The 23,287-nt window shown below is 42.7% G+C and overlaps 1 protein-coding gene across 1 annotated transcript in view; it reads left to right on the top strand.

The window, feature by feature from the left end:
* LOC122815897 (sortilin-like) overlaps nt 1–23,287 on the top strand; it is a 1,006,054-nt gene that overhangs the window by 540,531 nt on the left and 442,236 nt on the right. Inside the window, exon 7 of the mRNA XM_044088743.1 lies at nt 1,301–1,347. Within this exon, the coding sequence (XP_043944678.1) occupies nt 1,301–1,347 (47 nt within the window). The remainder of the gene's footprint in view (nt 1–1,300; nt 1,348–23,287) is intronic.

Genomic DNA, 23,287 nt, shown 5'->3' with positions numbered 1-23,287 from the left:
AGAAAGTTGTTGTGTGTACAAGTAGAGGAAGTTAAGCAATAATAACTGATATGTTAGGGAAGGACAGTGTCATTCGTACTTTTCAGCATGCATGGGTGGCTGTGATCTTCCTTAGAAAAATCATAATATTTTACTCCAGTATGCAAGTGGTCTCAGAGTGAAAATATCAGAAGCATTGTTCTACCATATTACATCATCCAGCTTTCATTAGTGTTACTGTTTGCCTCAAAATATTATTTTAAATCTCATATCAAGGGAAAAAGTAACATGTCTTGAGGGCACATCACTGATTTGTGTGTGTGTGTGTGTGTGTGTGTGTGTGTGTGTGTGTGTGTGTGTGTGTGTGTGTGTGTGTGAGCATGTGTGTGTGCATGTGTGTGTGTGTCTGTGTGCGTGTGTGCATGCGTGTGCGTGTGTGTGCGTGTGTGTGTGTGTGTGTATGTGTGCGTATGTGTGTGTGCACGTGTGCATGTGTGTATGTGTGTGCGCGTGTGTGTGTGTGTGTGTGTCTGTGTGTCTGTGTGCGTGTGTGTTTAATATTTACTGTCAAAAATCAGACAATGTCAAAGGAAGTTTGAGCAAAAGAAATCAAGAGGTTTTATATGTATTTAAAATCTTGTACTTTTGTTTATGAGTAAACATTGTATGTCACATAGTCAGCAGACCACAACACCATAGAAGATAAGGGCTCCTGATTTCTAGAGATCATAGTGGTTTTGTCACGTAGGCCAAAATGCAGCTGTAAGAAACAAATTTAGCACATTTGCTGTGCTGAACTGTGTTACACAGGTCACCCGACTGAATATGACCTGCGTTGAGGTCAAATACTTCAGTGTAGGTTATATTACTTGGGATAGGTTGACAGGAAACAGATAATTTGAATGCGTCTTAAACCAGTCGTGCTCATTGACTCAGCCCTCCTGTAATGATTCTTTCAGAGATGTGCATGGGTCAAGTCTAGTTTTTGATACAATGGCAACAATTTGTCATGTGATTCTGTTCTTCTGTTGAACAATCATTCTTTGCAGAGTATAATGCAATACTAGTTAAGTAGGAAGTGTCACTTTCATATTTGTTACTTCTGAAGGTATTATCACAAACAATTTAAAGGGGAGGTCTTTACAACAAAGGTTACTAGTCCATGCATGATAAATTTTTTGTGATAGACTATAAAATATCTGAAATATATGCATTACAATCTAGGCAACAGATAGCATTCTTAGCATCTGGTCATACATCAATTGTGTTAATAGTTGGCAGCTGAAATTATCTCACTTTTTTGTATTTTATTGAATTTTAGGGGTCCGGGTAATGTCATCTTTTTTGCAACACACCCTAATGGTACAGGTAAGTCTAAAATGTATTTATAGTTATATTAAATGCATTAGCCCCACAGTTTTCCATTTTCTTGTCTGTCAACATTCAAAAGAAGTAAAATGGTTGCCACAATAAAAAAAGGAAAAAGGTGGTGTTCTGAAACAAAACATTAACCACCAAGTAATGAAAGGCAGAATGTCTCAGCAAAGAATAAAAGCTATCACAAATCACAACAGATAGTTGTGAGACTGATTAACTACAAGCAGATACTGCATTATATACTGAAGGGTATAATTTCTAACAAAGCAGCCAGAACAAAAAAACAATAGTTTCATTCTGTATTTTGTAAACTATAAACTGTTTGTTTAGCACTTCCATAATATATGTAAATATTGCACATGCACAACTGTTACAGTTCCAAAGAAATAACCCACCTCCGTAATGCACACAAATGTGAATGCTAATATTACATTCTTGTTTTGTAAATTATAAGGGTTGCATTGTGTTTTTGTCCTTGTATAAACTCTAGAAACTGTATCCTGCACTATTTCTATATCTATATTTCTTGTGTAGTTGTGTATGCTTGTAACCAACAGTTTGGCCTGGTTGATGGCTGAGAAGGATCTTTGGACAGGTCCACCAAGCTGACAAACAAACTAAATAAACAAACAGAAAAAGACACATAAATAAATAAGTAAGTAAACCATTAAATGAATGAGGTACTTGACTTAGGGACTGGTAGACCTAGAACAAAAATCACTTTGGGGAAACGGTGATCATTCTGATACATTATAGATGTAAAGGATAGTAAGAAACAAAACTACAAAAAGATAAATTGTGAGTCTTCTAAGACCAGTATGGGAGACTGAAAATAAATACAGGAAACAAGTCTGGGATAAGGATAATAACAAGCATAAAACTAACTAAGGAAAAGAGGCTAGAAAAAAAGCATTGCATGCCGAAGAAATAGGCCAGTATGGTTCTATAAAGACGTTAAGGAGTTTGTTCATGCAAAGGGAAGGGTATTTCACAAGTTAAAGAACAGGGTCTATATTACATCATTGAATGCTTAAAAAAGCGAATGATGATTAATCGACCCCATGTAAGTGAAAACTTATAATGTCAAAACCTCAGAACAGCGATTTTTTCCAAGGGAAAAAAATCGCTGTTCCAAAAAAAAAAAAAAAAAAAACCTTTAAAACAGTACATAAAGTGGGGGGCTTCACCCCCCCAGACCCCCCCCCTGACATGGGGGGCTGTGCCCCTCACACACACCCTACTTAAATATACCAATTCAGATAACACACTACAGTGCCGAAAACAGCAAGGTAACGGAAGCGGCCAAGCGAATTCTTTTTCAGGGAAAGAATTTGCTTAAAAGCCGCTTTGCTATTTTGCCTTTCTGTTCTTCGATCACGTAATAGGAACCCAAAGAAAAGAGTAGATGGAGATGAAGAAGACCGATAAAAAGGTGTACAAATGTAGTAAGTGAAAAAACAAATATTGTGAAATGTCTAGCAGAAAGAATTGAAAGTGGAAGGAAATAGATGCATCAGTAGAGAAAGAAGATTTATTTATATGCTAAAGTTTGCTCCTTTGTACTCTGTGAGAGACTGTGTCTGCGGCCTTGTTGATGTCATTAGCATACCCAACAGTGACTAGGTTTCCTTTGTTATGTTCTAGCATAAAGTGTGCTAGCCTGTACTACTGACTTATTGCCTTTTCTGCATTTAGCGCGGAGTAGCCACTAGAGCAGGATCAGGCAGCGCTGGTTAAACTATTTCTGGCTCTGTAAAGTCTGCTCTTCATTTTTTCCCTTAGAACTGCTCTACTTGTAATCTAAACAGTCTATTCTCTATCTGTAAAGCTCAGCACTTGTTCCTAAAGCATTTTTTAGTCAGGTAAAGCACTTCTATATTATACAAAGTACTTCACTAGCTTAAACCCCCCTTGAGTACCCACTTCCCTATAGGTCCTTTCTGACTCAGTTACACAGCAAACTTTTTCATTTCTTCTAGCATGTCAAAGGGTCAGTTGCTAGCGTCCTCTCCTGCTCAGCTGGTGAATCTGGGAATATTGAGGCAATGTTACAATTGCCCCATGTACACAGATAACCCTCTCCTCCTCCCACAAAACACAAATACATGCGAGAGATGCAACTATATAGCCAAACTGGAGGCTGAGCTCTCTCAACTCAGGACTGGCAAAACCAGACAGGAGGAGAAGGTAACCACACACACCATAAACCCAGTCTCACATAGAACTATCACAACTACAAATCAAACACATAAACACACAAAGACATACTCGGAGGCACTGATCAAAAATCTACCAAAACAGCAGAGGCCTCCAAAGCAGACACCCAAACAACTGCCACCTCATGACATAACACAAGCAACACATAGATCACAAAGTCAGTGTGCAAATCAGTCACAGCCCTTAAGGCCAAACACAATGCCAGACACACTTGTCATAGGTGACTCCATAGTCAGACACACTGATGTCCCACTCACCAGACTGAACAAGGAGAGGGTCACAGTAAGCTGCCTGTTGGGCGCTAGAATCCACCACATAACACAAGCACTCAGGTCACTCCACAGCAAGTACAAGTATGACTCAGTCATTGTCCATGCCGGTGTGAATGACTTGAGATGTACTTCCCTGGACTACATGAAAAGAGACATAAAGGAGCTCTCAGATTATGTAGCCCAGGCTGGTATGACCCTGACCCTGAGCAGTATCCTACCTTCACCAAGAATGATGCCACAATACAGAGACAAAATGATCAGTTTTAATAATTGGCTTAATTTCTGGTGTCATTCTAAGGGGAGCCAATGTCTGTCTGCCTGGAATGACATGCTTGACAAGCCAAGCTGCTTCGTAAGGGACGGCTTGCACCTGTCACCCCTGGGTTTCCGGATATTGGCAAAGGCTCTTGCCACCCCCATAGTGCCTTTTTTAGACAAGGCTCAAATTCTAAACCCACCGCCCTAGAAAACAATAATGGAAAAAAACTAAGGGTAATGCTGCTCAATGCCAGAAGTCTAAATCTCAAGATGCACGCCCTCGAAGCCCTCCTCAGTATGGAGAAGATCGATGTCTGTGCTGTGACTGAAACCTGGTTCAAGGCTCCTGAGAGCACCCCGGCACTATCAGGTTTTACCTCATATCATGCGTTCCGGCCCAAAACCCGGACCGTACCACAAAAGGAGGGGGTGTATCCATATTCATCAAGGATACCCACACCTCCAGGCTGGTGGCAACTCACGAAGCATCAGAGACCATTCAGGTGCAATTAACCATAGGCAAAACTGCTCTACAGTTTGTAGCATATTACAGGCCACCCTCTCAAACTCAGGAACCCCACACAGCCTTCCTGAAGACACTGGAGAGTATAAATGTCTCTCCAAGCATCATCATATTGGGTGACTTCAACTACCCAAACATAGACTGGGAACATTACTCAAGCCCCAATACCCTAGCCCAAAGGTTCCTGGAGTTCATAAACTCAAATGCTATGGAACAACTTGTCACCAATCCCACAAGAGGTAAAAATATACTAGACCTGATCATCACAAACATGGGGACAAAATGCTCCACACCGGAAGTATATCCCTCATTGGTGAGATCAGACCATAAACTAATCTCACTGGAGATCCACATCCCGCCCCCACCCCCAACAAAAAAGACCACAGTGAAGAACTTCTCAAAAGCCAACTTCACACTTCTTAAGACTGGTGTGGTATCCTTCAAGGCCCCTGAGCCATTGGAAACCACAACCCACGCTGCTGAGTCCCTTACAAATGCTTTCTACGAGCACCTCCAGGATTGCATGGATCAAGCAATCCCAAATAAAATCAAGACCCTTTCCACCAAAGGCAAGCACCCAATCTGGTGGACCCCAGCCATAAACAAACTTTACAACAAGAGGATAAAGCTACTACAAGATAGAGCAAAATCCCTAAAAGGGAAGACATCTCTGATCAATACTAGTAAAAAACTACGATCACTCATAAAATCATCCAAGGCCAACTTTGAGAGAAAAATCGCCAAGGACTCAAAAGACAATCATAAGGCCTTCTTTAGCTATGTTAGAAATCTGGGTGGAAACTCCCAGATATGCTCAGAATTAGTCCAAAATGATACAAAATCACTGAACCCACAGACATTGCAAACATACTGGCAGACAGCTTCAGTGAAAATTTCTCCCCTCCCTCCCCCCCAAAAGGAGAAATATCTATCCCAGCAGAGTGTAGCCTCACAATCATCTCAAATGCCCAGGTGAGAGCTGCTCTCTCTAAAGCTAAAAACACAGCATCAATGGGACCGGATGGTGTCCCCGGCTGTGTGCTACACAAACTCAATGAGGAACTAAACCTACACATAAGGCTGCTGTTTAATCTTAGCTTTACCACAGGATACGTACCCAAAGAGTGGCGTACGGCAACTGTGGCCCCACTCCACAAAGGCGGTGCTTCTACGGACCCTGGTAATTACCGTCCCATAAGCTTAACAAGCCTGGTCTGCAAAGCTATGGAGAGGATCATAATGGAACTCATAAATAAAGGCATAGGGGACCTACAGACATTGGATCCTACCCAATTCGGCTTTGTCAAGGGCAGATCATGCCTCTTGAACTTGGTCGACTTTTTTGAAACAGTCACCAAGGCCATTGATGAGGGTAAGGCAGTTCACACAGCCTACCTTGACCTTGCAAAAGCTTTTGACACAATACCCCACTCGAGCATCATAGAAAAGCTCACCAGCTTAAATGTAAACCCATATGTCACAAGATGGATTGCAAACGGGCTCAAGGACAGAACCCACAGGGTTAGAGTTGCTGGTGCCATGTCAGACTCCAAGCCGGTCACAAGCGGTGTCCCACAGGGCTCAGTCCTGGGCCCCCTCTTGTTTGGCATCTACTTTTCAGAAGTGCAGGCAAACATAGGAGGATTGTGGCTGACAAAGTTTGCAGATGACTGCAAACTGGGCGCCATAGTTGAAAATCCATCAGACACAGATATCCTTCAGAGAGGTCTCATAGAAATGGATAACTGGTGCCAGAGCCATGGCCTTAAGCTAAACACCAAAAACTGTATAGTCATACCCTTTGGTTAAAACAAGGTAAGCCCAAGTTACCACATAGGTGGCAATCCATTAAGCACAGAAGAGGTTATCAGGGACCTGGGGACCCAAGTTACAGTAACCTTTCTTTTGACACTCACATTGCCAAAGTGGTTAGGAGGACCTTCTACATTGCCCACCTGATTATGAAGGGATTCACATCCAGATCAAAGGAGGTCATTGTTCCCCTGTACTCTTTACTTATCAGACCAATGATTGAGTACAATTCCCCATTTGGAATGTATCTTACCCGACACCTGCAGCAATTGGAAAGACCCCAAAAGTTCCTCACCAAAAGGATAAAGGGGCTCAAAAATATGCCATATGCTGCCCGACTGAAGAAACTCCAGCTCTATTCAGTCGCATACCATCTGCTCAGAGGTGAACTGTGCCTGACATACAAGGCCATGTCCAACCCAGAATTAATGGACATGCTCCACCTCAAAAAATCCAAATCCACCACAGCCACAAGAGCAAGAGACTTTAACCTCAACACGGATATAAATAGGACATGCTGGAGGGACAGATTCATCACCCAGAGGCTCCCTATTCTGTGGAACAGAATCCCGGTCCATGTGAGACAGAGCACCTCGCTGGCTCTGTTCAAGAGGAATCTTGACCAGTGGATGGGAGATCGTAGGTTTACCCCGGGGATCATTTCTGTATCACTGCTGGACAGAGGCACGGCAAACTAATGGGTATAGTATTCTTCAACCTAAGGGGTGGTGAAAGCCACACAACTCTGGCTAGGCTTATAAATGCCCTAGGGCAGATAGCCTAGTATGAACCTATGAACCTATGAACCTAAGATCAAAATGGAGCCATAAACATAGGTGAAGGTAGGGAAGGAGTAAAGGAAGGTAGAGGAAAAGGCAGCTATTTGTACAAAATGATTCTCCTTCCATTTTAACAGAATTGAAAGGAAGGGAATCATAGTAGGAGGGGAAGGGCAAAGAAAGTACATAAACATAACATTTGAGTGACAAACCATGGGAATGTTAAGGGGATGAGAAAATATAAAGTAAAGGGTCCTCAGAGCATACTTCCAAGGATGCTAAAAAAAACTATTAAATATGTTTACCAGTCCATTTCCCCTGACAGACTCTTAAACAAGTCACTTAGCAATGAAGAGGTTCCATAGGAGTGGAGACAGCCCATGATGTTGCCACTCCACGAAGGGGTGCTAGAACTGACCTAAAAAACTAGACAGCTCTCTGCCTGACCTCAGTAACAGGAAGGTGATGGAAAGGATCATTGGGAAAAAGTTGTTAATTTCCAAAAGAACATCAATGTGCAGAATAAGCACCAGAGTGGGTTTGGTGGGGAACACGTTACGTCAGTCCAACCTGATATTATGCTAGAACATAACAAAGGCAACCTAGTCACTGTTGGGTATGCTAATGACATCAACAAGGCCGTAGACACAGTCTCTTACAGAGTACAAAGGAGCAAACTTTAGCATATAATGCTAGGAGTTTATTCCATAAAAATCAAGAAATTATACTGTTTTACACAACTAGAAAAGGTAAATGCATTTGTCATCAAAGAAACTTGGTTTGGTCCAGGTTCCCCAACATTGTTTCTCCAAGGTTACACATGTCATTACATCTACGGGACAAACCAAGTTGGGGGAGGTGAAGGCATTTACAATTTATGTCAATAATAAATGACACTCAAGAACAATACAAAATTACAATGGATAATGAGATTATACAAATCTTCATTGACCTAGCTAAACGCACCTTCCACATTCTGAACGTTGTCAAGACCCGTAATCCTATTCCTTCAAGGAGTGGCAACCATATTTCTATCCTCACAAAAGACAGGGACAAGAAGTATTGTATTACTTTGGATTACCTTCACCACATATCGAATGATCTTTAAACCATTCCTGTAGGTGTAATGACTAAAATCTGTTAGAGACTATTATGAATGTTAGATATAGTCTAAAATAAAGCATTTCTAATGATTAGTATTAATAGACTGAATATGATGTTAATAGATCAGGATTTAAAATATATGCTGCATATTAAGATGATTCCCTTATTCATATGATCATAAGGGGTTACTAGGCTAATGGCCCTGGGGCCCTTCAAAGCCTAGCCAAGAGTTTATCCCCAAAAAGAAACCACAGTCAGCACCTGTTGCCCCTGTCAGTGAGGGACACACTTGGACCACTGGGACAAATCTGTGGTTTCCCATCCACTCATCAAGGTTGAGCTTGAAGAGGGTCAGCGAGGTGCTCTGTTTGATGTGTGTGGGAAGTCTAGTCCAGAGACAGAGCAGCCTCTGGGAGACAAACCTGTCTCTACAGCAGGTTTAATTGATGTTGCATATTAGATTCAGGCCTTTTGAGTGTGTAGTGTGTGAAGAGTTATACTTCTGGATATTGAGCATCTCTAGTAGGGCAGGGCATGAGATTGCCTTGTAGGCAAGACACAGATCAGCCCTGAGCAATATGTACGATACCAAGTAGAGTGATAGGGATTTGAGCCTCTCTGCACAGGACAGGTGTTGGGGGCCATGGATTCTCTTTCGGAGGTATTTCAGTGACCTTCCCAGTTGGTGCAGATGTTTGGAGAGGTACATCACAAACAGGGCTTTATACTCAATTATTGGTCTAATGAGGGAGGAGTATGAGATGGACCAAGTAAAAGGCTTTTCTGACCACTGCCACTACATGATGGTCAAATGTGAGGTTATCAACCTGAGTGCCCAGGTCTCTCACCGCAGGCTGTGTGTTTAGGGGGTTGCCGTTTTGCCACTGATGTGGTAATCAGTAGGGGTCGTGTTTTTGACAAATGGTATGATGATACATTTTTTTGCATTTAGCTTGAGGCCATGCATTTGGCACCAGTCATTAGTTGCTGTGAGACCCTCTTGCAGTATGTTTCATCATTTGGGGAGTCAATGACATCACCAAACTTACAGTTGTCCACAAACTTGGTCAGCCACTGGCCATTTGTCTTTGCCTGGACCTCTGAGAAATAGATGCCAAAGAGTAGGGGTCCCAGGACAGATCCCTGGAGAACTCCACTAATGACAGGTCTGCTATTGGAGGTGGAGGTGCCTATTATGACTTTGAGGGTCTTGTCAGTGAGCCAGTTGGCCACCCACCTGATGAGATAACAATTTACGCCAAGTTGTGTTAGCTTTTTGATGATGCCCAAGTGGGGGATTGTGTCAAAGGCCTTGGTCATGTCAAGGTAAATTGTATGTACTAATTTTTCCTCATCCAGGGCCTTAGTGACAGTCTCAGAGAAGTCAAATAGGTTCAACAGGAAAGATCTGCCCTTGATGGATCCGAGCTGGATGGGGTCAACTGCTTGGAGATTGTCTATGTCCTTGTTTATGAGATCTATAAGTGAATGGCGATAGTTTCCAGGGTCAGTAGTGGCACCACCTTTGTGCAAGGGGATGACAATGGCAGATGTTCTTCGTGTTTCACTGTTGCAGTCATTACATTTGGGTTATCTGCTTACAATAGCCCTCAGTCGGCCTGATTAACAAAGTCTTGGGTCCTGCGTCAGATGCTGTCCCTTCTTCCATGACGTCAGGCCGTCACAGATATAAAACGTGCAGCCGATGCCATTACATCAGTCTTTCTTGCCGTGCAGTGCCCAAAGCAGAAGCAATTTGCAAGTGCCGGTCAGCCGACTCCTGAAATTTCATTTTCGAGTTTCAGAACCGAAGACTTCCACTAAAGCTAAGTACCCCATTGGGGAAATTTTTTCTTGCTCCTTAGCGATGTCAGTAAAAGTTAATAATTGCATTACTTGTGGAAAGCAAATACCTCACAAATATTTTCATTCGTACTGTATTCCTTGCCTGGGCCCTGACCACAACGTACCTTGCTGTCAGTTTTGTGCTTTATTTAATCAACGAGAGATGGAGATATGCTCTAGAGAGAAGAGGAATGAAGGTCAGCAGGACTAAGACAGAATATATGTGTGTGAATGAGAGGGAGGATAGAGGAATGGTGAGGATGCAAGGAGTAGAGGTGGCAAAGGTGGATGAGTTTAAATGCTTGGGGACAATAGTTCAGAGTAACGGTGAGTGTGGAAGAGGGGTGAAGAAGAGAGTACAGACAGGATGGAGTGGGTGGAGAAGAGTGTCAGGAGTGATTTGTGACAGACATGTACCTGTAAGAGTGAAAGGGAAGGTCTACAAGAGGGTAGTGAGACCAGCTATGTTATATGGGCTGGAGACAGTGGCACTGACAAAAAGGCAGGAGTTTGAGCTGGATGTGACAGAATGAAAGATGTTAAGATTTGCACTGGGTGTGATGAGGGTGGACAGGATTAGGAATAAGTATATTAGAGGGTCAGCCCAGGTTGGAAGGTGTGGAGACAAAGCCAGAGAGGCACGATTACGTTGGTTTGGACATGTGCTGAGGAGGGATGCTGAGTATATTGGGAAAAAAATGCTAAGGATGAAGCTACCAGGTAACAGGAAAATAGGAAGGCCTAAAATAAGGTTTATGGATGTGGTGAGAGAAGACATGCAGGTGGCTGGTGTGACACAGCAAGATGCAGAGGACAGGAAGAAATGGAAACAAGTGATCTGCTGTGGCAACCCCTAATGGGAACAGCCGAAAGAAGATGATGATGATGACTAGCTGACGTCGGTATATTTTTGCATCTAAATATTTCAGTTCTCGGTTTAATTATCCAGAAATGTCATTGCTTAGCCATCCGACTACTGGGATTCTGAAAAAACGTAAAGATAAAGACAGAGACAGAGACAGGCCTTCTAGGTCCAAAGCTACCGACGACGCTTCTCCTAAGTCATTCGCCAGTTCGCCGCTACTCAGTGAGGTGCTTTCACAACCCCTGATACCCGCTACTTCTGATTTGCAGGCCTCTACTGAGACCCATTCAGAGTCCGATATGACGCGAGATGCTTCAACTGTGGAACCTGCGGATGTCTCTACCTTGGATGGGTTCGGCGCAGCTGTGCAGGCACCAGCTTCTGAGGGTGTATTCAGACCTACGGACTTACATATTAAACCGATGCCTCCTTCTTCATTTAGGCCTAAATCTCTAACCATGCCTAAGAAACCAATGCCCAGGCCGCATGCTCAGGCCTCTATGCCTAAAAAACAAATGATAAGAATGGCTGAAGATCTTATAACTTTAATCAGGGGAAGCCAACCTCCCCCTTCTAAGAGACCTAGGACTGAAGTTGTTTATGAATCTTCTGACCAGGATTCTGATTTTTCTGATTCTTTTTGATGATCTGGATTTGCCCTTATCTACTTATGAAGATTCTGATGCAGAGGACTCTATTCCCTCTGCTTCCCCTCCAGAGGATTTTTCTTTTGGTGAAACCTTACATACTCTAAGGGAGCATTTCCACTGGGAAAGCCAGGATTTTTCTGATTCAAAAAAGAGGCTTAGGGATTTTTTACTCCTGCCTCAGCATAGGCCTTTAGCTATACCTCCTGTACTAGACATTGTTGAAGATGCCTTTTCGGAATCTAGTTTGGCCCCTGATTCTTTGCCTCCTACTCCCAGATAACCTGACAGATATTACAGGGTTCCTGATTCACACAAGTTTCTTTTTAAAAATCCTATTGTGGATCCAGAGACTATTTCACAGGGCCCCAAGGGCATTAAGGCTTCTACTGTTAAAATCCTACCCCTTCTGATAGAGATTCCAGGGCACTGGATAGATGGGGTAAGAAGGCTTACACTTCTGCAACCTTGGCCATTAGGGCTTTAAACTGCCAGTTTCATATGTTAAAATTTCAACAACATGTTATTGGGTTGCTTAAACAGAAAATGATGTTGATTCCTGACTGTGCTGAAAAATAAAGAATTACAGGATTTAATGCATTCTGCTGAACAGGTTAGTAAACATACTTTGCAGTGTGGATTTTTTAATTCATTAGAGGCCTCTTGCAGGGCTGCTGTTAATGGGTCTGTACTCAGAATACATGCTTGGCTTAAGGAGCAATCTTTGCCTGATCATGTTAATGCTAAACTGTTGGATGCTCCCTTAAATCAGGACCACCTGTTTGGCAACAAAGTTGAGGAAGTTCTTAAAAAGATGGAAGATAAAGCTAAATCTATGCAAACTGTTAAAGATTTCTTGCAAGTTTAGCCTCCTAGATTTAGTAGGCATTGTCCCTCTAAGAATTGGTCCTTTCTAGCCCCTTCCAGTTCTTCTCAAGCAAAATCCAGACACAGTAGAAACCCCAGATTTCAGTCCAAGGGGACACACAAGACTAAGCAGTGGGGGATTTCCGCACCCAAATCTGGGAGTAGTAAGACTCCCCTCTATGGAAAACTGTCTCAATGACTTGCCTTTAAAACTTCCAAGCACTTCCCAACTGAATGCTCCTTTAGGCGGAAAGATTGGTCTGCAGGCCAAAAACTGGGAACTTATTACCCAGGACAAATGGGTTTTAAATAGTGTCACAAGGATACAGATTTCACTTCCACACATTACTAACACCAAGCGAGTGGCCAAATCTACCCCCAAATCAGTGGGCAGAGGCCCAAAATCAAGTTCTCTCTCTCTTAAGCATGGGGGCTATTCAGTTGGTACCAGAAGAGGAAAAGGGACAAGGTTTCTATTCCAGTATTTTCCTGGTACCCAGAAAAGGCAATACACGGCATCCTATCCTGGACCTTTCTTCTCTAAACACCTTTCTGGTGATTCCAAAATTCAAGATGCTGACTCTTCACCAGCTGCTTCCTATGCTAGGCAAAGATGCATGGTTGGCAACACTAGACTTAGAAGAAGCATACCTGCACATCCCTATCAGGGAGTCATGGTTGGCAACACTAGACTTAGAAGAAGCATACCTGCACATCCCTATCAGAGAGTCATGGTTGGTGACACTAGACTTAGAAGAAGCCTACCTGCACATCCCTATCAGAGAGTCATGGTTGGTGACACTAGACTTAGAAGAGGCCTACCTGCACATCCCTATCAGAGAGTCATGGTTGGTGACACTAGACTTAGAAGAAGCCTACCTGCACACCCCTATCAGGGAGTCATGGTTGGCGACACTAGACTTAGAAGAGGCCTACCTGCACACCCCTGTCAGGGAGTCTTGTAGAAGATCATAACCAACAGCAAACCAAGAAAGCAGCAAAAGCCAGCAAAGTATTCCAAAACAACAATGGATTCAGTTCCCAATAAAATTTATTGCTTGTCTTGTCTTAGCGCCTCAGCCATCACAGCCTTCAAAGAGTACAAGTTTATCAAAAAATACATTCCCCTATTTATACATCAAACAATCATTTAATTAAATAATCAATCAATTAAACATACATTTTAAAATCTTAAAGCAAACTTCTCCAATTAACTTCTCTGTTCAAACCTTTTGGTATCAATGTATCAAATTTCAATATAAATACAGTTTCCTTATATAGCAAAACATTCTTAATTCATTTTTCATCCCCTTTCCTAATAAATACTTCTTCCAAAATAGTGGCTTGCAGTAAATTAGCATCACTATTATGTTTTTCCCCAAAATGAGATGCTATAGGACTTTCCAGTCTCCCCTTCTTAATATCTCTAACATGTTCCTGCAACCTAATTCTAAATTTCCTTTTAGTTTCCCCAGTATAGAAAAGGTTGCAGGGACACTTCAGACAATAAATTACACCCACCGTGTCACATGTAAAATAATTATGTGGTCTAAATATTTTACCATTAATCCTAGGAAAACTCAGTTTGATAAGGGAACATACATTACAATTGTTACACAGGGCGCTAAGACAAGACAAGCAATAAGTCTTGCAGAAGATACCTACTCTTCAAAGGAGGCTACATGCACTATCAGTTCTCTGCACTGCCCTTTGGCTTATCTACTGTGCCCAGGGTATTCACAAAGTGCCTAGCTCCAGTCATTGCATTCTGCAGGCAAAGAAGTATTCAAATATACCCATACCTGGACGATTGTCTAATTCAGGTAGAAAGCCAGGACATACTTTTGAATCATATGGCCTTTGTTCAAAGGGTGCTGACTTGTCTGGGGTACACCATAAATGAAAAGAAATCACACCTGGTACCCTGTCAACAAATTATATTCCTGGGAGCAAGCTTGAATACAACTTCCCAGATGGTTTTCCTCACGCCAGAGAAACGGATTCATTTGACAACCTACTTCAAACAAGTGGCCACAAAAACCCAGCTATCTGCAAGGCAAATACTGCAAGTCTTGGGGTTCATGGCCTCCTGCATTCTTCTAATTCCATATGCAAGGCTGCATATGAGGAAACTACAATGGTATCTCAAAAGCCTATGGTGTCAACATTCTCAGGATCTAGATGCAATGATTCCTATCATACCTTGCCTATGCCTAGAGTTCCTTTGGTGGGCAGAGGCCTGCCACCAAAACAGGGGACTACCATTCACACTACCCCCTGCCACCCAAACCTTAACAACAGATGCATCAGACTATGCATTTGGGGCTCAACTGGCAGAGAAGTGCATTCAGGGCAAATGGAACTCAAGTCAAATGCACCTGCACATAAATCAAAAGGAAATGTTAGCTGTACAGAATGCTCTGACAGCTTTCAATGACCACATTCTTCCAGGACAACTAATGGTAAAGACGGAAAACACCACTGTCATGTGGTACATTAACAAGCAGGGGGGTACACATTCTTACTCCCTCTGCAGACTAGCCATGGCATTGTGGAACACAGCCTTGAGCTACCAAGTGAATGTACAAGCTCAATTCCTGCCAGGAAAACTAAATACACTGGTAGACTGACTAGGCAGAAACCTCATGGACCCACACGAGTGGAAACTGGAACCAAGGATTTTCAACATGCTGACAAGCAAGTGGGGGAACTCAGATATAGACCTGTTTGCCTCCCCAAGAACCATCAGTTGGACAAATTTTGCACAAGGATTCCCCACAAGCAAGTTTGGAATGTGGATGCTCTATTCTTCAGTTGGAAAAAACTATCAGTTTATGCCTTTCCTCCTCTGCCTCTGCTCTCCAAGGTACTACTAAAGATCAAACAGGACAAGCCAAGGATGATTTTAATTGCACCAGACTGGCCACGCCAACACTGGTACCCCCCCTCTTGTGTAGTGTGTCACACTTGGCCCCATGGCACCTTCCGCAGACTCCTTCCCTGTTGTGTCAGCACGAGAGCCAGATTCTGCACCCTCAGTTTCTAACACTGAACCTCGCAACCTGGCTAATTACATAATCTCTCCTTTACCATCCCTCAGTAAACCTGTGATGGATATAATTTTAGATGCAAGGAGGCCTAGTACTAGAAAATCTTATGCTGCAAAATGGAAAAGATTTTGTGCCTGGAATCAGTCTCAAGGGATGAGTGCAGCAGTGCCCAGTTTACCTCAGATTCTACAATACATGACTGAGATGCTTCATAAGGGCTTATCCTTTTCCTCCATCAAAATTCATGACTCAGCCATTTCAGCTCATTACAGCACAGAGCCTCCACTCTTCTCTCACCAACTGCTCAAGCAGTTCCTCAGAGGGGCCAAAATTTTAAAGCCACCCAGGAGAGCTCCAACTCCAGCCTGGGACCTTAACTTTGTATCGGAGAAACTCACTCTTTCTCCTTTCAAGCCAGTGGCTACTGCAGATTTAAAATTCCTTTCCTGGAAAACAGCTTTCCTTTTAGCAATCACCTCTGCAAGAAGGGTACCTGAATTACGGGCCCTTATGGCAGTAGAGCCTTTCATCATCTTTCATGCAGACAGGGTGTCCCTCAGAACCAATCCCTCCTTCATGCCTAAGGTGGTATCCAGTGTGGCTCTTAATCAGTCCATTCATTTGCCTACCTTCTTTCCTAACCCACAGAACAAAGGGGAACGGATACTGCACTCCTTAGATGTGCACAGACAACTTAGATTTTACTTGGACAGGACCAAACCTCAAAGGAAATCTGAACAACTGCTGGTGGCATTATTATGCAGGGACAGTGGGGAAAGCTATTTCAAAGCAAACCATTTCAAAATGGATAGGCCACGGCATTCATTTCTGCTATAAGCACCATGGAAAACCTATCCCACAGGGCATCAGACCCCATTCAACCAGGGCTGTATCTACCTCCACAGCCTTTCTCAGGGGCTTCCCTACCAGGGACATCCTAGAAGCTGCTACCTGGAGTTCTGTGCATACTTTCACCAAGCATTATCATTTGCCCATTTACTCTAAATCCAGAGCTGGCTTTGCCACTGTAGTCTTGCAGGGCCTTATAGCTGGTCCTAATTCTATTTAAATTCCTCCTCCCAATCTTAGCATTGGGAATCTACCCAAATGTAATGACTGCAACAGTGACAGGTGAAGAATATAGTACAGTTGTATACACTTACCATAAATGTAGATGTTCAAGTGTATTCACTGTTGCAGTCCAGGTTATGCTCCCTCCAGCCCCCTTTCTTCTTTTGGCTATACCTCTACTCTCCCTTATTATGCTCAAAAAGCTTTTTGGTGTATTTGCTTTTTTTTTGGAGGTATCTCCTTGTAATTATAGATTTAATTGCTTCCCATTAGGGGAGCACCTGACATCTGGGGCAAGAAAAACTGATGCAATGGTGTCTACTGCATGTTTTATACCCCTGATGACCTGACGTCATGGAAGAAGGGACAGCATTTGATGCAGAACCCAAGACTTTTTTAATCAGGCCAACTGAGGGCTACTGCAAGTAGATAACCCAAATGTAATGACTGTAATAGTGAATACACTCGAACATCTACATTTATGGTAAGTGTACACAACTGTACTTTCTCCACTCTGCTGGAATGATGCCAGTACCTAGGCTGTGGTTGAATAGGGTGCTCAATGGCAAAGCCAGTTCTTGCTGGAGGTGGCACAAAATACATCCTGGGATAGTATCAGGTCCTATGGAAGCTGTATTCTTTCCCTTGGATAGGGCCTGTAACACTTGATCCACAGAGATGTGAGCTGTGGGACAAGTATTAGGGATGTCAAAAGGGCCTTTGGTGGGGCAGGTGGATGACATTTGCCCTAAACCTATCTGCTAGCAGGTTGGCTAAGTCAACAGGGTCAGTGTAAGGGATACTGTTAAGTACTAATTCGGAACAAACCTGGGCTTTGCCACAGAAGTTCCTAACATAACTGAAGAAGATTTTATGGTTTCCCTTTGTTATGGAGGTTAGTTTCGATTCTTTATTGGCCTTGGAGGTTTTCACTAGTAATCTAATTTGCTTGTTGAGGCTAAGGAGGGAGTTTTTCCAATTTGGAATTTGTTCCCTTTTACCCTTAGACATCAGTTTCTTCCTTCTGTTGTAAAGCCTGTGGATAAAGGATGTCCACCAAACAGGGTTGTGTTTCCTTGAGGAGCAGGTTTTAGTTCTGTTGGGTAGGACTGAGTCCATGCAGTTGTAGAGATACTTGTATACTGCATTGGTGTACTGTTTAGCATAGCTGTCTGCATCCTCTGAGGGGGTGGTGGTGTGAAGCCACAGATACTCTCCCTGAAGAGGTTGTAGTCAGATTTTTAGAAGATTTTTAGCTTGATTATGGGTGAGAAGGGTTGGGTGGAAGAGAAACTTCGAATGAGACAGTCCGATGATCTGAACTCACCAGGGAAGAACATACTATTGGAGTGGTGCAGCAGTCACCCATGTTGGTAAGAACCAAGTCCAGAATGTTATCTCCCCTTATGGGGATGAGACAAGCTGGTCTAGTGCATTAGAACTGATGAAGTCGAGGAATCATTGAGAGAGTGCATTAGTGCAAGAATAGTTTACCCAGTCTATGGTGGGATAGTTAAGGTCACCAAGGCTCAGTGTGTTAGATGCTACCTTGATGAAGTCAAGTAGATCCAGGTAAGAGGAGTGAGTGTCCTGAGTCATGGGGAGTCTATAGCTAGTTATAACTTGGATGGGTGTCTTTCCAACTGTCAGTTGTACCTGGAGTAGTTCCAGTGAGTCATGCTGGCAAACCATTCTGGAGGTGTGCTTGTCCTTAATGAAGATAGAGACACCACCGCCTTTAGTCTTCCCGACCTCATTTTGGGGTTTGAATATGTGGAACAAGGTATAGCCTGGTAAGACAGAGGTGGTGTCCATAGCCCTGAACCAATTTTCCGTAACTGCACAGTCATCACCATCTTTCAGTGCAAGGAGGGCCTCCAGCGAGTCCATTTTCAGGTTAAGGTTCTTATTGTTAAGCAGCATGACCTTCAATTTGCTTTTTGACACATCTTTTAAGTTGGAAGGTTTGTCTTTAGGACATTGCCTAAAAAAGGCATAATAGGGGAGGCAAGAGCCTTGGCTAGCATCCACAAACCCAGTGGTGACAGGTGAAGGCAATCTCTGGCAAAGCATCGAGGCCTGTCGAGCATGTATTCCCAGGCAGACAGATACTGGATCCCCTTGGATTGACACCAGAAACTAAACCAATTGTTGAAGTTAATCATTTTCTGTTGGTATCGTGGTATCATTCTTGGTGAAGGTAGGATGCTGCTTGGGGCTAGGGTCATACCTGCCTGGAACACATGTTCTGAGAGTTCAACCATGTATCTCTTCATATAGTCCAGGGAGGTACGTCTCAAGTCATTCACACCAATATGTACATTGACAGAGTCATACTTGTACCCATTGTGCAGAGATTTAAGAGCTTGCGTGATATGGTGGATTTTGGCACCAGACAGACAACTGACCATGACCTTCTCCTTGTCGAACCTAGTAAGAGGGACATCAGTGTGTCTCACAACTGAGTCACCAATGACTAGTGTGTTTGGTTTATTGTTATGTCTTGTGGGCTGTGATGGTTTATTGTTTTGCCTTATGGGCTGTGTTTGTGAGACACTGGTGTGTTATCTGCTGTGTGTGATGTGTTTGGTGTTGTGTGTGGAATGTCTGTGAGTGTGTTCTGGAGGTCTCTGCTGTTTAGGTAAGTTTTTATTGAAGACCTTTGCATAGAAGTGTGTGTGTTGTGCTTGGCTGTGTGATGTGTGTGGTGTGGTATTTGTGTTAGCAATCTCCTCTTTGTCAGGATTTCTGACTGTGATGTGAGAGAGAATGGACTCCAGGTTACTGATGTACATTCATTTATCATAGGTGGAAGAATTATGTGCTAGGAGAAGAGGGTTGTCAGTAAACATGAGGCAATTGCTACACTGTCTCAGTATGCCCATGCCGACCAGGTTGCCAGAAGAAAGTGATGGGAATTGTCCAGACATAGTGTCATTATGCAACTATGACCACTTAAGTATGTGCACTAATCGAAGAGAAAGTACCATCAGTATTAAAAATTATTTTATGAATAAGCAGAATAATTTCATAGCAAAAAATATGCCAAAAAGCATCACTGGTAGAAACTGGAGTAAAGTTAAGGATGAAAGGTGGCTAGCCAGGGCAGAGATAGATGTTTAAGACACAAACACTGGATTGACAATACTGAATATTCTTTTATAAAAGGGAATGTACAGTTTTGAAACAAAAATAGAAATGTCTACTGATGGGAAAGGGACTATGAAATGTTCCAGTTTGATGGAAAACTTTAAAACTCTACAGCTGATGAAAGGACTGATTTTGTTTGAACAGGTGATGCTTGTGATGTTTGATATCGAGGCCTAACATGCAACTATGGAGATGCAACATTGTCTGATGGATTTGGAACAGAAGATGGACCAGCATAAAACATTCCAACCACAGACACAGAAGATTGCTACCCTAAACACTGGCAGTTTTTTAAAGGATGAAGAAAGATCTGCAAAAAACAGTCACGTTAAGACAGATGACCTAGAAAATAGGTACAGGAAGATGAACGTGACAGGAAAGGGTTTACCAGCATTAGTCCCCATGAATGAACTGTGGACCTCATGGAAAATTTTGTTGCAAGACAAATGACATCTTCCTACATATTTAAACCCTATTACAGAGAGAGAATCTACAGGGTCAAATATGCCAGAAGACTAGACTGCACTACTCCGAGGCTTTCCCTGATGGCTATGAAGTCTCCACGTCCCCAAAACTGGATAGTGAGTACTAGCTGAAAGTGAAGAATCTTGGTGTGTGGGGCAGACACCATATTACTTTTATGGCTGATAATTTAACGCCTCTTTGCTTTGGGGTAGAGAATGTCAAATTATAAGAAACAGCTGGAGGACCTACACTGCAAGACATAGTTAATTTACCCAGCAGCGTAATAGTTGAAAATGATGAGGACTAGATTTTTATACATAAAGTATCAGAGGTTGAAGCCTTGCTAAATAAAAGACAAGGAGCAGAACTGCCTGAATAAAGACCCAGACTTTGAAAACTGCTTGTCAGAGTGTAAAATGGAATGGGTGCTTAATAGGAAGAAAAGAAAAATGGACTCTCCTTCAGGGAACAAATCAATAAGGCAGCCAAGGGTGAAAGTGCAGCATAAGTGGTTAAGTAAAGTATGTCCATAGCCAGAAGAAGAGCAGTTTGTAAAGTAACAATACCACTAACCTTAAAAGCCTAAAAATAATCACTCTCAATGCCCAAAGCCTAAGAAATAAAACTACTCTTTTCCATGCCTGGCTTCACCACAACCTTCCTGACATTGTAGCCATCTCTGAGACTTGGCTAAAACCTACCATCTCTGACTCAGAAATCCTACCCCCTGGCTTTCAAGCCCTTAGATCTGACTGCCTAAGCAGAAAAGGTGGAGGAGTAGCCTTGATATTCTCTAATCTACTCCCCATTATTCCATGCCCAAACCCCATTCCCCAGTTCTACAATGCTGAACTAGTAATAGGTTTACTACAAATGAATATTCACAAAAGTATCTGCTTCATATCCCTTTATATTCCCCCAGGTAACAATACTACCACCCTTGAAGAAATCCTCGAATGGGCCTCAACTAACATTAACCTAGAAACCTACATATTAGGAGATGTGAACATAGATTGGAACAAAACTAATAACCTAAACCCAGCCATATCTGTCAATCTATTCAACTTTACTCAATTAACTAACCCTATCACTAGACCCAACAAAATCAACCCTCCAGGATCTACACTGGACTGGATCCTAGCTACCCACCCTGACAACATCTTAGACTCGGGCATCCTCCCCGACTCCTTTAGTGACCACCTACCTGCCTTCATCCACTGAGCTACTCAGTCTCCCCATCTCCAGCACTAATACCTGCATACACATAACCTAACTAACTTCAACGCTCTCACTTTCTCCAATACCCTCAAACAAACTAACTGGAACAATCTAAAAACTCTTCCTCTTGACAGAGCCGTCGAATCCTTTAACTCTACTTTCCTAAATGTACTTAATTCCCAAGCTCCACCCCGAACTATAAGAATCAAATCCAAATCTGCCCCATGGCTAACTAGGGAAACCAAAAAACTCATGCAACAGCGAGACAAATGCTGGAAACGTTCTCAGCACAATAAACATCCAGAGACCCTTATTCAATACAAGCAGCTCCACAACCTCACTAAAAAACAAATATCTAAAGGCAAACAATCCTACTATATGAAACTCCAAGCCAACCACTCCAAAAACCCTAAACTATTCTGGAAGTCCATTAATTCACTCCTCAACCCAGGCACTAAAAATAATCCTTGCCTTGACACTACCAAGTCCGATCCAGAAATTGCCACTCTTTTCAACTCCTTCTTTATTAACTGTATAGCTGAACTAAATAAGACATTTCAAATTAACCCATCCACACAGCTCAGTCACTCTACCCCTGCCTCTAAACCCAACCCTCCCACCACCTTTGAACTTAAACCAGCCTCTAAACCCAACCCTCCCACCACCTTCGAACTTAAACCAGTTTCCACCTCATATATAAAAAAACTTCTCAGCAAACTGAAACCTTGCTCTAATGCTCCAGATAATATTTCATCCAAATTCTTACAAATTGCTGCAGATGGAATCACCCTCCCCATTATAATCCTAATCAACAGATCCATAATGGAATCTTATGTCCCCAAGCTGTGGCGTTCTGCCTTTGTACATCCTCTCCACAAAGGCGGTAAAAACAATAATACCTCAAACTTTCGCCCCATAGCCATCCTCTCCCCAATATCAAAAATCCTGGAAAAATGCATTCACATTCAGTTAATGCCCTTCCTTATCAATAACCAACTCATCTCCCACACCCAACATGGTTTCCGCCCTGGCCATAGCACTATAACTGCTCTACTCTCATTCCTAAATACAGTCAACCATGCCCGCGATGCTGGTAAAATAGTTTCAACAGTTCTACTAGACCTCTCAAAGGCTTTCGACACTGTCTCCCATACTCATCTCCTTAGCCACCTTGCTAACCTCAACCTCTCTCACAATACACTATTTTTGTTCTCTAGTTACCTATCCAATAGATCTCAAGCTGTAAAATGGAGGAAAGGTACCTCTAACTTCCTTCCAACCCCCACTGGTGTTCCCCAAGGTTCCATTCTTGGCCCTATGCTATTCAACATCTTTATCAATGATTTTCACTCTGCCATCCCTAATACTAAAATTGTACAATACGCCGATGACTCCACTTTAATCTGTTGTGCCACCAACCTCCCAGAACTTTTATCATACACACAAACAGCTTTCTCCACCACTGACAAGTGGATGCTCCAAAACCACCTTTCTCTAAATGCTAACAAATCCAAAATACTTCTCTCCCCCCCCCCTCAAAATCCTCCCCTCTCGACAAAAACTCATTCCAAATTAGATAGTAATTCAACCATAGAAATTGTTCCCTATGCCAAACTACTTGGGGTCACTATTGATGAAAACCTAAAATTTGACACCCATATTCAACTCAATATCAAGAAGACACATCAAAAACTTGGCCTGCTATATAGAAACATTCACTATCTCTCTCCCTCTTCTAGACAAACCCTCACCACTACCTGTCTTCTTCCCTCACTACTGTATGGCGCC

Source organism: Protopterus annectens, chromosome 11.part0, assembly GCF_019279795.1.
Source record: "Protopterus annectens isolate FY-2018-M chromosome 11.part0, PAN1.0, whole genome shotgun sequence".
Lineage (NCBI taxonomy): Eukaryota > Metazoa > Chordata > Ceratodontiformes > Protopteridae > Protopterus > Protopterus annectens.
This window is presented reverse-complemented; position numbering and strand designations above follow the sequence as displayed.